The sequence below is a fragment of the Orycteropus afer genome, unplaced genomic scaffold (assembly GCF_000298275.1).
Source record: "Orycteropus afer afer isolate SDZICR_OR568_19922 unplaced genomic scaffold, OryAfe1.0 scaffold00302, whole genome shotgun sequence".
Taxonomy (NCBI): Eukaryota; Metazoa; Chordata; class Mammalia; order Tubulidentata; family Orycteropodidae; genus Orycteropus; species Orycteropus afer.
Window position 1 is genome coordinate 2,940,892 of NW_006921889.1, and position 16,012 is coordinate 2,956,903.

The window sequence follows — 16,012 nt, forward strand, 5'->3', positions numbered from 1 at the left end:
CGGAATGCTCCTTGGAGGTGAGAATGGCCAGACTTCGTCTCACCTTTTTTGGTCATGTTGTCAGAAGGGATCATTCCTTGGAGAAGGTTATCATGCTTGGTAAAGAGGAGGGTCAGTGAAAAAGGAGAAGGCCCTCAATGAGATGGACTGACACAGTGGCTGCAGCGATGGCCTCAGCATAGCAAACATTGTGAGGCTGGGACAGAACAGGGCAGTGTTTCGTTCTGTTGTACATGAAGTTGCTGTGAGTCGGGGCTGACTTGACGACACCTAACAACAACAACCAGAACAACAACAGTATGTTAGATGAAGAAATGTGTGTCAAACGGAAGTATTAATGGTCACTCTCTTCTTTTAGATATCTAGACCTGTCCAGATTCTTAATCACAATAATTCATAGTAAAATATTTTGTCTTCTGTTTTCTAGTACCCCAAACTCCTGGATGCCATTAAGTCTTCGACACTCTCATTTGTGCCATCACATTCCCAACGTTGTGAGCTTTTGGTCCCTTGTTTCTCCACGAAGGGTTTGGCCCTGTGCTACTGTATCTCTTCTTTCTCATGGCCCTGGGGAGGGTAGTGATTGTCTTCTAAACCTTTAGGACCCCTGTACTTTCTTTGATTGAGAGTAGAGTATGCAAAGGGGTAGAGAGGGGCTGTAAATTTTGATCAAGAGGCTAAGTTCAGAGAGGAGGGAAGAGGAGCATGGGAACCCTATGTTAATGGCCACATTAAATGAATGTCTTTTCCTCATCAAATATCAGATCAATTGGCTTTTCCCAAGGTCATTTGTTGTTTTTATCCTCTGTACTTAGTGATGTATGTGTTCTCTTGGCCTTAGAATGCTTGGTATTTTTGCCATGTGCTGAACTCAATTATTATCTTTCATGATATTAGTACAGACTGTTTAGATCTATTTATCACGGCAGGTGCAGCACATTAGCATCAAAAAATTAGACCATAATGCGACGATGGCTTATTGAAAACAGCCATAAATATCTCATAAAAGCTTAGAATTTCCTTAAGACAGTCACATCACTTCTCAAGAGCCCTCATCTGTTACTTTAAAAGGAATGATAAATAAAATTTAAGACATAACACGATTTTGTATATTATAAACTGAGGTTCTTTTTGCTAGGTGGTTTTAAATTTATTCAGATGGGCGTTGTTTATATATGTATGTATATTTCACACCTCACAAATGGAGCCTTTCATCATTTATAATGTTGTTGTTGCCATTTTTTGTAGATGAGATGGTTTATGAGCACTGTTCATCAATGAAATGAATGACTTTCTTCTTACCTGGTTAAACAGTGTAAAATTAAAATTACCTTTTTATAAATGCTTTTCTTCCCCCACCCCACCCCCCATTATCTTGTTTTCCCTTATTCAGGGAGTAATTTACTATTGATTGAATAGCCTTGTTTTTCTCCCGCCCTCTCCACTCCCACACAAGATGGAGGGAAGGAGGTGCTGTCCATGCACCAGATTCTTCTCTACTTACTGCGGTGCAGCAAGGCTCTGGTCCCTGAGGAGGAGATTGCCAATATGCTTCAGTGGGAAGAACTCGAGTGGCAGAAATACGCTGAGGAATGCAAAGGCATGATCGTTACCAACCCCGGAACGGTAGGTTCTGGTGTTCACACATTCAGAGACTGAAGCACCTTCTTCTCCATGTTTGGATGTTTCACAAAAACAATAAGAACATTTAAAAGATTCTAAGTACTCATTGATTCTTGTCTTTTGGGTAAGTCTTCCTCTAAATACTTAGTAAATAAGAAATTTTAACGATTAGACATATTTGGAAGTAAATCCACCCAATTAGCAAGTTTATCCTAACCATGATGGAGAATTTTGAAGTTCAGAATTTTAGATATGTTTCAATCTGATTTTTTTTCTGAATATAAAAGCAATATATCTTTACTGTAGAAAATTGGGAAAATAGAAATAGAAAAATGGCACAAAGAAACAATAAAAATTACCCATAATTTATCTAGAAATTATTCTATTTGCTTTGCTAGTCTGTTTAGAATATTGGTATGTGTCACTTAATGTCCACAGTACATTCTGCGAAATAGGATGTAATGTGATTTGGACGTTGTGCAAACACCATACGATATATAAGATGTATGTTTGTTTGTATTGGATATACATATATCAGAGTACCCCCTCCCTAAAAGCTGTTCTGGCCTTAGAGCCCCAAGCCACGAGGTTTGCAAACTTGCATCTGAAATTGGCTACCTTTGGGTGCAAGGCACCCTCTGAGCAGCCCAAGGTAGCCAGGTTGGAATCTGAAGCCCCAAGAAACAGAATGGAGCAGCTACAGCCCAGCGTCTCCCTGCAGAGTAGTGTCTCCCCCACAGGCAGTAACTTGTGAGGTGGTTGGGTACAGGCTGCAGCACTTGTGGCAGGGGCTGCGGCTGAGACAGGAGCCAAGCTGGGCCTTGCCTTGTGGCACCCTTCCAAGTAAGGCACCTCCTACCCCCGATGCAATATGCAGTGGGACTTTGCTTGAACAGACATTATATGGCACATTATATACCTGTAGATACAGTTTATATTCTTTTGAAACAGAATTGGCACCATGCTATTACATATTAATATTAGTGCCTTTCCTTCTCCTCCTCTAACTACAGCAACAGCAAAATTATCACTTTTTCCTAGTTGCTAAATGGGCAGGGAGGCGGTATCTTTTGACCTCCTCTGACTATACAAGGGGAAGGCAGAATCACTATCAGCAGCCCAAGGCCTGTTCCTATGAGGCCAGACATGCTGCCACCTTCTAGCCCTCTTACCAGTCTTGACACCAACCATGCCTCCTGTGGCACTCACCACCTCTTTGCTGGGTTTGATGATTCACTGGAGTGGCCACACAGAACTCAGATTATGGGGTTTATTAGGGAAGCAACGGGTTACAATTCAAATTCAGGAATGCACTCGGGATACCATTCTTCGGTCAGGACAGTCTTCCCTCTGCTGTGCCCTCAGACATGCCTCTTTGGCCCTTGGCCTCTTGGCCTGGCCTCTGCCTCTGTGGGCCAGGTAAGTTTGCTGCTCTGTCTCATGCCTTTTGGTTCCACTGCCACCATCTTCTCACCAGTGCGTCTTTCTCAGCCGGCAGTGAGATTCCTTCTACCTCTAGGAGGGCTCATTTTGAGCCTGGCAGAGTGGCAAAAGCAACCAATCCCAGCATCAGAATTCTACACACCTGAGAGAGAGTGAACTTTGTGCTGCTCCAACAGAATTACCCCAAGTGGATGACTTTAACAATCAGGAGTTTAAATTGCATGGTTCCTTCCAGTAATCTAGTGGGAGTTATAAAAGCTATGGCTAGAAAAGCCATACCATGTAATTTACTACACCACACAAGTCTTAAATTTCTTTAGGAGTGTTATCAAAAAAAGGAACACAAGTTATTTGAGTAATTCCCTATTGTTTACCTAGGTTGTTTCTAGTTTTTTGCTGTAGTAATACTGTATTGGATGTGTGTGTGTATGTGTATGTATGTGTTGCATAGATACACATACTTACATATATGTGTCCATTTTGTTTCTTAGGAAGAAGTCTCGTGTGGAATCAGTAAACTGAAAGTATTTTTAAGGCTTTTGATAGATACTGCACATTACTTTCTAGAAGGGCTGTAAATTTATGCTCTGGGAGCATATGAGACTATGAATTTTTTGTTGTGGTTATATTAGTTTAAGAAAACATTACCAATTTGATAGGAATAAATGTTACTTAGTTAACTTTTATGTTTATTTTGGTTTCTAGTGAAAATTAGTATTTCCTATATTTTTTGACCATTCATATTTTCCTTTGAAAATTGCCTATTAAATATCTTTGTCTTATTTGTTCTTTTTTATTATTCCTTCCTTTTGTTGATCCTTTGCCATAATTATTATAAATTATAAATAATTATTATGAATATTTCCCATTTCTTTTAATGGTTTCTTAAATTTTTTGTTTGAAATATTAACTATGTAGGTTAATTTTTGAAGTTAAAATATAAAATTAAAAGCAAGGAATTGAAAGATAGTTTCTCTTATTAAAAAATGCTATGGTTTATATATCAGGTAGAGTTTTTATTTTTCCTCTAAAATATGTTATTGTATCATAATACAGTTATACATTGGCATGTTATCAGGGTAAAAATTTGCTGAAATGGAGAATTACAGCTCTTGTGTAAAGAAACAAAGCTGTTACTATTTTATTTTATTTTTTTAAAACTGCCAAATTGTTTAATAGCCTTGATTCATAAAAATAAAACTCTGGATCAACCCTTTGTAGCATGACAGGAACATCTGCACAAACAAAATGCTGCCATTTCCAAATAGCACATTCCAGCTCATACTCATTATTTTAATCAAATCCAGAAAGTGAAAATGCTTAATAAAAAGATGCTTACACAGAAAACTTCTTTAAGTCTAGGAAATCATACAATTTTTACTTTTAGACTATTAAATCACAGCTAATCATTAAAATAATTTTTAAAAAAAAAATTATAAGTAAAAGCATATGAGAATAAGACTGAATTTTTCTTGTTTTTTTTTTTTTAACAGTTGTGTGTATTTTACATTTCTCAGATGTCTTAGGCACTACATCACCAGAGCTCCTTGATATATTTTACATCTCTCCTGCCAGTTTTAAAGCTGGTTTGGAAGATGGAGGGAGGTGATGGTGTTGAGAGACATACTTGTACGATCGCATGGTGTTCCAGTAGCTTGGACTAATTGTTTCCATGAATCTTTGGTTTTCTTCATTCTTCTTTGCTCTGGATGAGGAGAGGTCTATCATTGCATCTAGATGGCTGATTGCAAGCTTTTAAGATTCCAGTCACTACTCGCCAAAGTAGTATGTGGAACAATGTTTTTGTGTAGTATGTTATGCCAGTTGAGCCTGATGTCTCCTGCAACTATGGTCCTGAGCCCACAGGTCTAACTGCTTGCTCCCTTTGGGTAGCTGGTGGTTGCCAAGAAGTGACTACAACCTTGTCAGCTCTACTATATACCCGAGAATTCTTACAGAACATACACTTGCAAGCTTTTAAGATCCCAGTTGCTTCTCGCCAAAGTAGGAGGTGGAACAATGTTTTGTGTAGTATGTTATCTCAATTGAGTTTGATGTCCCCTGTGACTATGGTCTTGAGCCCACAGGTCCAACCTCTCATTCCCTCTGGGTAGCTGGCTATGGCCAAGAAGTGACTACAACCCTGTCTCATCAGTTCTGCTATATACCTGGGAAATCTTACAGAACATACCAATACACTTGCAGAAACATTGTCTGCCAACCCTATATGTGGTCTTGGGCATACTTCCCCCTACATAGACATGCCTAATAGTTCAGCCTGTCCACCCATCTATCCACCTGTATATCCATATTTGCCTTCACTGATAATGCAGTACTGTATGTGCAAAAGGGTTCATCTTTGTTGTCTGTACCTCTCATGGACCTCTCTATGTCTTTCTCTTCCTCATTGCCACCATGTTGATCACTCACATTTGGTACATTTCCCCTCTCTTCACCCAAATCAATACTTATCTCTACCTATCTAACAGTGTCCCTCCCCTCCCCTCCCACTCCTGCTAACCAATGAAGAAAATGTCCTTTCATATGTAAATCCTTCCTTGACTTTTTACAATAATGGACTAATACAATATTTGTTCTTCTGTGATTGACTTATTTCACTCAAAAGCTGGAGGCTTCTCTTAACTTAGGTAGCTGCTGGCTGCTGAGGCTGACAAACCAAAAGTCAGCACGTAAAATGGCATAATCCAAAGAGTATTAAGCAACATGGCAGGCCACTAGTTCAAGTCCAGAAACAGTATCAATATCAGCAGATAGCATGGCAGACCACTGGTGACTTGGCCAAATGCAGGATTCAGATGTGCCAAGAAGCTCAGAGACCTTTCTCAAAGTGTCTTCTTATATACTGAAAGCAGACCACATCCCTCAGGTACACAGCAAATTCCACCATGGAGCTGGTTACTGGTTTCATCATGGGGAATAACTACAGCCAGCTGCCCAGCCACGATGGCACATAACCTTAAGTACAGTGCATGGCATAGTTGAGTTTTCCTGAAGTCGTAGAATCAGTTGGGGAACTTTTTAAAAAACTATAAGGATGCCCTGACCCCACCTTATATAGTCTGTGCTCCAGGCATTTGGGCCTAGGAATCTTTAGTTTAAAAAATTCCTAGGTGCATTTGATTAATTTATTGTTTGTTTTGGGGCCAAAGGCATAATTACATTTGTCGGTCACCATAATTACCATTCAACTAATGTTCATTGATTACTGTTGAGCCAGGTGCTGGTGAATCTTATATGCTATAGATGATAGTTGCCCTGGAGAAAATACAAGGCATGCACATGTGAAAAGAGTCAGTGATGAATTGTTGAATCAGTGCACCAACTACTGAAGCCTGTAGTTAGGTGTGGACTAGATCACTAGGCCAGACTTGCAGGGATGCTTCATGGAGGAGGTAGCACCTAAAGGGTACCTAGAGACCCTATAAGGTCTTTAGGTATCATAGTGATTAAGAGTATATAACTGAGATGATATGAGACCAGTTTTGAAGGTAATGAGGAAACCAGATTAGTCAGGATGAGAGGTTTATAAAAAACCAAACTCTCTGCCATAGAGTCAATTCAACTCATAGTGACCCTTCCTTGGGTTTACGAGTTGGTGTCTCTACTGAAGTAGATTGCCCAGTCTTCCTTCTGAGGAGTAGCTGGAGGATTTGAACCACCAGCCTTCTGCTTAGCAGTCAAATTATACACTGTGCCACCAGAGCTCCTTGAGCGGTTTATGTTAGGACACAATTGACAATAAATTAGGAGAGGTGAGGTGGGTGCCAGGCTTTGGAACATGTAGAAGTTAATCCTTTTTTAATGTTATCTGAAGATAAGAAGTGTACAGGTTACACAGTGTAAGGTAGATGTGATAATATATTTCATCCTCTCTAGTACTTGCTTTGAAAGATTGCCCAGTGGGTAAGAATATTGAGAAATTTATTAAATTTTTCAAGCGATTATGGTGACACTAAATACTTTATTGCTGCAGAACTGAAAAGAATTAATCTCTCTCCCTAAGCACTCGGCTTTTGCCAGGGAATACGTTTTTCTTTAGCAAGGATGGTTTTTATTCTTCCACAAAAATGATATGTATGATAGATGTTGTAGGGTATGTTGTAGGGTATGGCCACAGAACTTACTTAATTCCCTCTACCCCACCCCCACACCCCCATAAATTTAGAGATCTGAGATGTTTTCTACCACTCATATGTCATTTTGTCAGACTTTGATGGCTTGCCATGTTGTCTACAGTTTTGGAAGTTATTTTAAATACCAACAAGGTCATCTGTGGTAGACAGGTTTCAGACCTTCTAGATTAAAACAGATGAGGCAAAAGAAATGGTGACCTACTTCTGAAAATTGGCCAGTGCAAACTTTATGGGTCATGACGGAGCATTGTCTGACTTGCTTGCTTTGGATACATCATTAGGAAGGATCAGTCACTGGAGGAGGACGTCATGTTTGGTGAAGTGCAGGACCCATGAGGGTGAGAGAGACCCTAGGTGAGATGGATCAGCAGAGTAGCTGCATCTGTAAACTCGAATGTGCCAGCGGTGACACAGGACTGGCAGTATTTCATTCTTTTACACACAAGGTTGCCATGAGTTGGGGAAGACTTGACTGTAGTTATCTTTCTATTCCTCTATCTATAGATCATTAAATTACCTTTTCCTTTATATGGTACCATAACATGGTGTTTAAAAACATGGAAACATGAAGAATTTAATGACATGCTATGTGCAATTCTTTTAAAAATGAATCCTACTGCTTTGATAGACAAAATAACAAAAAATTCAAAACATTTTGCTACTATTGAAGGGCACTCAGATCATTTTATATTAGTTACCTGTGACCGAATCTTTTCCTGTTATAAATTTTGAGCAGAGGCCAACTTCAGTATACTAGTGAAATTTTGATTGTTAAACGACATTTAAATATTTTTTAAAAACTTTGTTGTTGTTGTTATGTGCCCTTGAGTCGGACCTGACTCATCACGACCCCTCGTTAGGTTTCTGAGGCGATAATCACTATGGAAGTAGATTGCCCACCCTTCCTTCTGAGGAGTAGCTGGTGGGTTTGAACCACCAGCCCTCTGGTTAGCAGTCAGATGCCTTAGGCACCATGCTACTTGTGTTATGTTTTAACTAATAAGGATACATTTTCACACATCTGTCGTCTTTGGCACCTAGTTGGATTTGTCTGAAGGTTGTTGTAGGTAGGGTAACCAACATGTTTCCAGTGGTTGGGATTCTCGGTTTTAGTAATGAAACTGTCTGACCAGGCAAACCAGGCCACCATCCAGACTCTAGTTGTTGGGTATTGCTGGGGGTCAGAATGAAACTTATTGGCTTCTGTGTGGACCAGTTCTGCAACTTTAGGCTCTAAAACAGCTGAGCCAGTGACCCCTCAGTCTGCTGGTAAGAATAGAGTCTTTTGTCAGTGACTACCTTGAGAGCTCTGCATAAGCAAGGAGGTTTCTGAAGATGGTTGTTTGCTGTGTGCTGTTGAGTTGATTCTGACTCATGATGACCCTATATAGTTGGTATAATTTCTTCATCTTTTTGAAAATTTAAGGTTTCAGAAGGAAAGGATTTCACCACGGTCCCATGCATTTTTGTAACTTTAAAAGGAACTAACCATTCACTTCTTCCTTTGTTAGACTTGAAGAAATAAGTATGAGGCACTCTATTAAAACGCACCACTGCTCATTTGTCAGTGTGTCGTACTGTGGTGGCTTACATGTTGCTGTGATGCTGGAAGTTATGCCACCAGTATTTCAGATGCTGACAAGGTCATCCACGGTGGACAGGTTTCAGAAGAGCTTCCAGACTAAGACATGCTAGAAAGGAGGGCCTGGTGACATACTACTAAAAAGTGAAAACCTTAGTAGTGAAACACTGTCTGATACAGCACTGGAAGATGAGCCCTCAGGTTGGAAGGCACTCAAAATACAACTAGAAAATAGCTGCCTTCCTAAAGTCAAGTCAACCACAATGATGTGGATGGAATAAGCTTTTGGTGCCTTCATTTGCTGGTGCCACAACTCAAAATGAGAAGAAACAGCTATGAACACCCAGTAATATTCAAAACATGGAATGTACAAAGTATGAATGTGGGAAAATTAGAAGTCATTTAAAATGAAATGGAACGCATTAAGATCGATATCCTAGGCATTAGTGAGCTGAAATGGTATGGCCATTTTAAGTCACATAGTCATAGGGTATATTATATTGGGAATGACAAATTGAAGAGGAATGGCATCACATTTGTTGTCAAAGAGAGCATTTCAAGATCTCTCCTGAGGTACGATGCTGCCAGTGATAAGGTAATATCCATACGGTTACAAGGAAGACAAGTTAATACAACTTTTATTCAATTTATGCACCAAATAATAGTGCCAAAGATGAAGAAATTGAGGGTTTTTACCAACTTCTGCAGCCTGAAATTGATCAAGAATACAGTCAAGATGCACTGGAAATTACTGGTGATTGGAATGGTAAAGTTGGAAAAAAAGAAGGATCATTAGTTGGAAAATATGGCCTTGGTGATAGAAATGATGCTGCAGATTGCATGATAGAAGTTGTCAGGAGCAATGATTTACTCATTGCAAATACCTTTTTTCACAAATAAATGGAGACTGAGCTCTGGTGGCGTAGTGCCTCAGGCATTTGACTGCTAATCAGAAGGCTGGTGGTTCAAACCCACCAGCCACTCCTTGGAAGGAAAATTGGGCAATCTACTTGCATAGAGATACCACCTTGGAAACCCAAGGAGGGGTTACTGTGAGTCAGGATCAGCTCTTTGGCGGTGAGTTTTTTTTTTTTGTTTTGTTTTGTTTTTTAATATATATATGTACATTGTTGTTGTTGTTGTTGTTATGTGCCGTCGAGTTGGACCCAATTCATAGCGACCCCTCCTTGGGTTTCCGAGGCAGTATCACTACGGAAGTAGATTGCCCCATCTTCCTTCCGAGGAGTGGCTGGTGGGTTTGAACTGCCAGCCTTCTATTAGCAGTCAAGTGCCTTAGCCACTATGCTACCAGAGCTCCCACATATGCCAGATGAAATACACAGGAATCAAATGTATTACATCTGTGGAAAGAGACAATAGGGAAGTTTAGTGTCATCAGTCAGAATAATATGGCCAGGGTCTAACTGCAGAAATGGTTCTTATACAGATTTCAGTTGAAGATGAAGAAAATTAAAACAAGTCCATGAGAGCCAAATTTGAGTATTTCCCACCTGGATTTAGAGGCTATCTCTAGACTAGATTTGATGCATTGAGCAGTAATGACCAAAGACCAGAGAAGTTATGGAATGACATCAGGGACATCATACCTGAAAAAAGCAAAAGGTCATTAACAAAAATGGGAAAGAAAGAAATGACCAAAATGTACGTTAGAAGAGACTCTGACACATGCCCTTGAACATAGAGTAGCTGAAACAAAAGGAAAAAATGATGAAGTAAAAGCTGAACAGATGATTTCAAGGAATGATTTGAGATGATAAAGTAAAGTATTATAATGAAACGTGCAAATAACTGGAGTTAGAACACCAAAAGAGAAGACCATGCTTGACATTTCTCAAGCCGAAGGTCTTGAAGAAAAAATTAGAGCCTCAAGTTCCAACACTGAAGAATTCTGTAGGCAAAATATTGAAAGACTCAAAAGAACATGGAAGGAGTACACAGAGTCATTATGGCAAAAAGAATTAGTCAACATTCTGCCGTTTCAGGAGGTACCGTATGATCAAAACTGATGATATTGAAGGAAGAAGTCCAAGGAATTGGTGAAAAACAAGGCTTCAGGAATTGATGGAATATCATTGAGATGTTTCAACAAACGTATGCAACAAACATAGTACTTATTCATCTATGCCAAGAAATTTGGAAGACAGCTACCTGGCCAACCGACTGGATGAGATACATATTTGTGCCCATTTCAAAGAAAGATGATCCAACAGAATGCAGAAACTAGCAAATAGAATTGTTAATATCACACACAAGTAAAATTTTGTTGAAAATAATTCAAAAACAGTTGCAGCAGTACATCAATGTGGAACTGCCAGAAATTCAAGTCAGATTCAGAAGAGTATGTTGAATGAAGGATATCATTGCCGATGTCAGATGGATCTTGGCCGAAAGCAGGGCATACCAGAAAGATATTTACCTGTGTTTTATTGACTATGCAAAGGCATTCAACTGTGTGTATCATAACAAATTATTGTTAACATTGTGAAGAATGAGAATTCCAGAACACTTAATTGTGCTTTTGTGAACCTATTCATAGACAAAGAGTCAGTAATTCAAACAGAACAGTGGGACAGTATATGAGTTAAAATCAGGAAAGGTGTCCATCAAGGTTGTTTCCTTTCACCATACTTATTCAATCTGTATACTATACGTAAGCTGAGAAGCTGGACCATGTGAAAATAATATGGTGTCAGGATTGGAGGAAGACTCATTAGCAATCTGTAATACACAGATGACAAACACAGTGTTGCTTCCTGAATGTGAAGAGGACTTGAAACACTTACTAATGAAGATCAAAGACTACAGCCTTCATGTAGTACACCTCAATAGAAAGAAAACAAAACTCACAACTGGACCAATAAACAACATCATGATAAGCAGAAAGTATGAAGTTTTCAAGGATTTCACTTTACTTGGATCCACAACCACTGCTCGTGGAAGTATTAGTGAAGAAATCAAACAGCATATTGCAAATCTGCTGCAAAAGACCTCTTGAAGGTATTAAAAAGCAAGACTGTCAGTTTGAAGACTAAGATGTGCCTGACCCAAACCATGGCATTTTTAGTTGCCTCATATGCATATGAAAGCTGGATAATGAATAAGGAAGACTGAAGAAGAATTGATACATTCGAATAATGGTGAAGAATATTAAATATACCATGGACTGCCAGAAGAACAAACAAATCTGTCTTGGAAGAAGTACTTTGGACATGTTATCAGAAATGACCAGTCCCTAAAGAAAGACAGCATGCTTGTTAAAGTAGAGGGTCACCAAAAAAGAGGAAGACCCTCAGTGAGGAGAATTGATACGTTAATTGTAACAGTGGACTCAAATATTGTAACAGTTACAAAGATGGTGCAAGATTGGGCTATGTTTTTGTTTTGTCCTATATAGGATTTCTGTGAGTCAGAACTGACTCTATGATACCTAGAAATAACAACATTAAAATATATGTCCTATAGGAACATAATAAAAGAAGCTTAATTATGGTAAAGCCTATGAAAGTCGGAACGTCTGTAAGGAGGGAACCTGTCAGAAGGAGAATGCAGATGTTTTGAGAGTGATTGAAAAGTGGTAAGCTGCATTCTATCAAAAGTGGAAAACTTGTGAAACTGGGAAAAATAAGGCAGTGCCGCTGAGTCCGGCTCTCTGAGATTTCACTGTATCTGGCCTTTATATTGCTGTGGCTTCCAATTCCATGATGTAGAATTTAGAAAACACAATGCACACTGCGAACTAATGGGAAAAAAAGTATTAGAAGGGCATCTCTGCATCCTGAAAGGAGCTCTGTTGGTGCAGTGCCTAAGGCATCTGACTGCTAACCAGAAGGCTAGTGGTTCAAACTCACCAACCACTCTGTAGAAGCAAGTAGATAGGGCAATCTACTTCCATAAAGTTTTACAGCCTCGTAAACCCAATAGGGGTTGCTATGAGTCTGAGTTGACTGGATGGCAGTGGGTTTGTTTTTGGGTTTGGTGCATCCTGAGTAGAAGTAAGGTATTCATTTGAAATGTGAAATTAAAGCAGAATCAGCCAACACATTTTCTTGGTGATGTGGAATACTTCCCCTGAGCCTTAGGAGAATTTAAGGAAAAGTTGTATCTGACTAAGTGTCCCTTTAAAAGTTTAATTTTTAAAGGTTTCTGTGAGGACTGCAAAAAAGGACAAAATCATTGTTCATTATGCCAAATGGCACAGACTCATTTACAGGGATGACATTATAGTTTTTATATAGTATAGCTGCTATGATTAAAGGGTTTTAAATGACATTTTCTCTTTAGGGACGCGGCTTTCCTAGAAAAAAATCCGATTAATTTCTTTTCTGCTAAGATTGAAGCCAATGGTGAAAGACTTCTCAAGGGAGTAAATGGCTTTGATTTTTCTCTCTAGAAACCAAGCTCTGTCCGCATTGATCAACTGGATCGTGAACAGTTCAACCCCGATGTGATTACTTTTCCGATTATCGTCCACTTTGGGATACGCCCTGCACAGTTGAGTTATGCAGGAGACCCACAGTAAGATATTTCTCGGTGTTTGTCTTAGCCACTTTCATCTTCTACTAACAGCTGAATTAGCAGAGGAATACCCTTCAGTGATTGTTTCTCTTTTTAAAGATTAAGACATGAGATGAGCCACGTTTCTGAGTTACACAAGTTTTGGTAGCTCCTCAAGAGTTATTTCCTCTACATATTTTACTACAATAAATTATTATTCTACTGATTATTGCTGGCAATTTAGGTCAATATGAGTATATTTTTAATCTTTAAGGAACTTTTTCTTTATTCATCATTATTGTACTTCTTACTGTTATTGCTTACGTTTTCAGTGCCTGCTACAGCAAAGTAGCGCCACGTTAATTCATAAGCACTGCTGAATTTATACCGAGCTTTGTCTTTTGGGCATCTTAGCAAGAGCTCAAGATCATGTGCAAAGTCAAGTGTTGTCTTGGAAAGAGAAGCCATGACTTCTGACTCTTAGAAATAATACTGTTATTTTATACGTTTGGGTTTTTCCACCTGCCATGTTGGTATTTTCTGAGAAAAGACGAGGCTGTGTGGGAGTGAAAATGGCACCAATATTCTCTGCAGCAGTGTTTAAACTTCCCACTTTGGTAAACAAATCAGAAAGCCCAGCTGTTTGTCAACTTAGTATTTTTAAAAAAGGAGGCATAATGGGAGAAAAGGGCATGGGAGATTTTCGACTCATAAATGCAGTTCTGGCTGACGTATAATAGAAGAGGCTAAAGGGTTTTGTTCTTTTTTTCCCCCCTTTGGATAAAAGTATGAAGCAATGAACCAGGCATTGTGTAAGTACATCTTTCTTTCCTCCGTTCTTTAAAATATCGTTATCAAAAAGGAGAGCCCAAGAAAGAAAGAGTTGCAACGTGACAGAAAATCATTTGAAAGTCCCTTCTTGTCAGCAAATGGTTAGTAGAATGTGATGAGACTCTCGTGGACTCTAAGGGCAGGACTGCAGTCTCTTCATGCCCAGGGTGGCTTGAGAGTGTCCTTTAGACTGACCCAGGCCTACCACATATTTGACTGCAGCAAATATGCTTTTTTTGTCATGATGAATGCATATTGGTATGCACCATTTGTCTTATCATTCCTCCAGTGGAAAAACAGATACAGCTCTGTAGCTTGAGTATTGGCATAAATGGGGTTCTCTATTCTACCACTCTCCAGCTTTCTCTATAAGCAGTTCAGAGACTGACAAAAACCAACCTGTTACCTTCGAGTCTGTTCTGTAGCAAACCTATAGGACAGTGTAGAATTGTCCCATAGACTTTCAAAGACTATGAATCTTTAGGGAAGCAGACTGCCACATCTTTCTCCCATGGAGTGGCTGGTGGGTTCAAACCTCTGACCTTAGGTTAGCATCTAAGTGTTTAACTACTGAGCCACCAGGACTTCTAAGAGACTGACAGTATCCCTATTAAGTTGCCAGTCTTCTTTCAACAAAAATCAAAAAGTACACATTTAAGTAAAAGTTGTTACTTTCAAAGAAATAGCAGTGAGAAAAGGTGCATGTTTCCATTCGTTAAAATGGTTTTGTGTGTTTTCTTTGAAATTCTTCAAGAACATTACATTCATTGTATAGTTACACCTCATTTTCAACCAGAATAAATAATAATCAGCTTAATCACCAGGTTCCAGATGACTCTTGGCCATCCTACCACTCACCTCATAAAATCATATCCTTCCTTAGAATGAAAGTTTGCTGCCGTTAAGGATCTTGAAAATACTGTAATTATGGTTGGGCAGGCTTATGGAACAACAGATTTTACTGCACTTTAGATTCTCCCCCTCTGTCTAAGTTGTCTTGCTGTCCTTTTTCGTAGGTACCAGAAGTTGTGGAAGAGTTACGTGAAACTCCGACACCTCCTAGCTAATAGTCCCAAAGTTAAGCAAACTGACAAGCAGAAGCTGGCCCAGAGGGAGGTAGGTATGGAAGCATTCCTCCGTGTTTGGTAGTGCTGCACTTCAGGTTGTTTTCAAGACTGTTGCGTTAGCACTACACTGCTAGAATATAGTGGGAAAAAGTTTAAAAAACAATTACATTGTGCTCTCCTGCCCTCATTATTATACTGCCTTTTTTTTTTTTTTTTAATTCCCTCTCTCCCTTTTTTAGTTTCTGAAGGAATAATATTTCCTACTGAAATGGTCAGTTTCTTATTGGATCACTACTATAGGGAATCAAATAGATCTTTTATAGAAGTTAGATAAAATTCAATAACTTTCCAAACTGGCCTTTTGTCATTAATTAAACTGCACATAACACCTCACTGGGTCTTATTCATATTTCTTGGTGTTAAAAGTTGTAACACATTGTCTTCCATGTGTCTGTCAGTGCAGCAGGGTCAACTTATTTGGTAAGGTTTTATATCCCAGATTCCTTATTTCTTTACCAGTGGATAGTATGATCCCTTCCGGAATGATTTATGCTTCAGTTTTAAGAATAAATGTTCTGGTTTCCGTTTTTTAATTTCTGTTTTAATTCCGTTTTTTAATTAGCGTTTTGAGCTAATGTGTGGGTTAGCGTGGTGCTAAAACGGCAAGGAGGCCACATGATCTGACCTCCTCTAACCCTACAAGGGGAAGGCAGGATTACCAGCAGTAACCCAAGGCCTATTACTGCAAGGCCAGACATGCTGCCTCCCTCCAGCCCTTTCACCAACCGTTCCTCCCA

The 16,012-nt window shown here is 39.2% G+C and overlaps 1 protein-coding gene across 1 annotated transcript in view; it reads left to right on the forward strand.

Annotated features, from left to right (window-relative positions):
• DROSHA (drosha ribonuclease III) overlaps nucleotides 1-16,012 on the forward strand; it is a 246,149-nt gene that overhangs the window by 100,417 nt on the left and 129,720 nt on the right. The window contains exons 14-16 of the mRNA XM_007951608.2: nucleotides 1,457-1,626; nucleotides 13,214-13,338; nucleotides 15,165-15,264. Of these exons, the coding sequence (XP_007949799.2) occupies nucleotides 1,457-1,626; nucleotides 13,214-13,338; nucleotides 15,165-15,264 (395 nt within the window). The remainder of the gene's footprint in view (nucleotides 1-1,456; nucleotides 1,627-13,213; nucleotides 13,339-15,164; nucleotides 15,265-16,012) is intronic.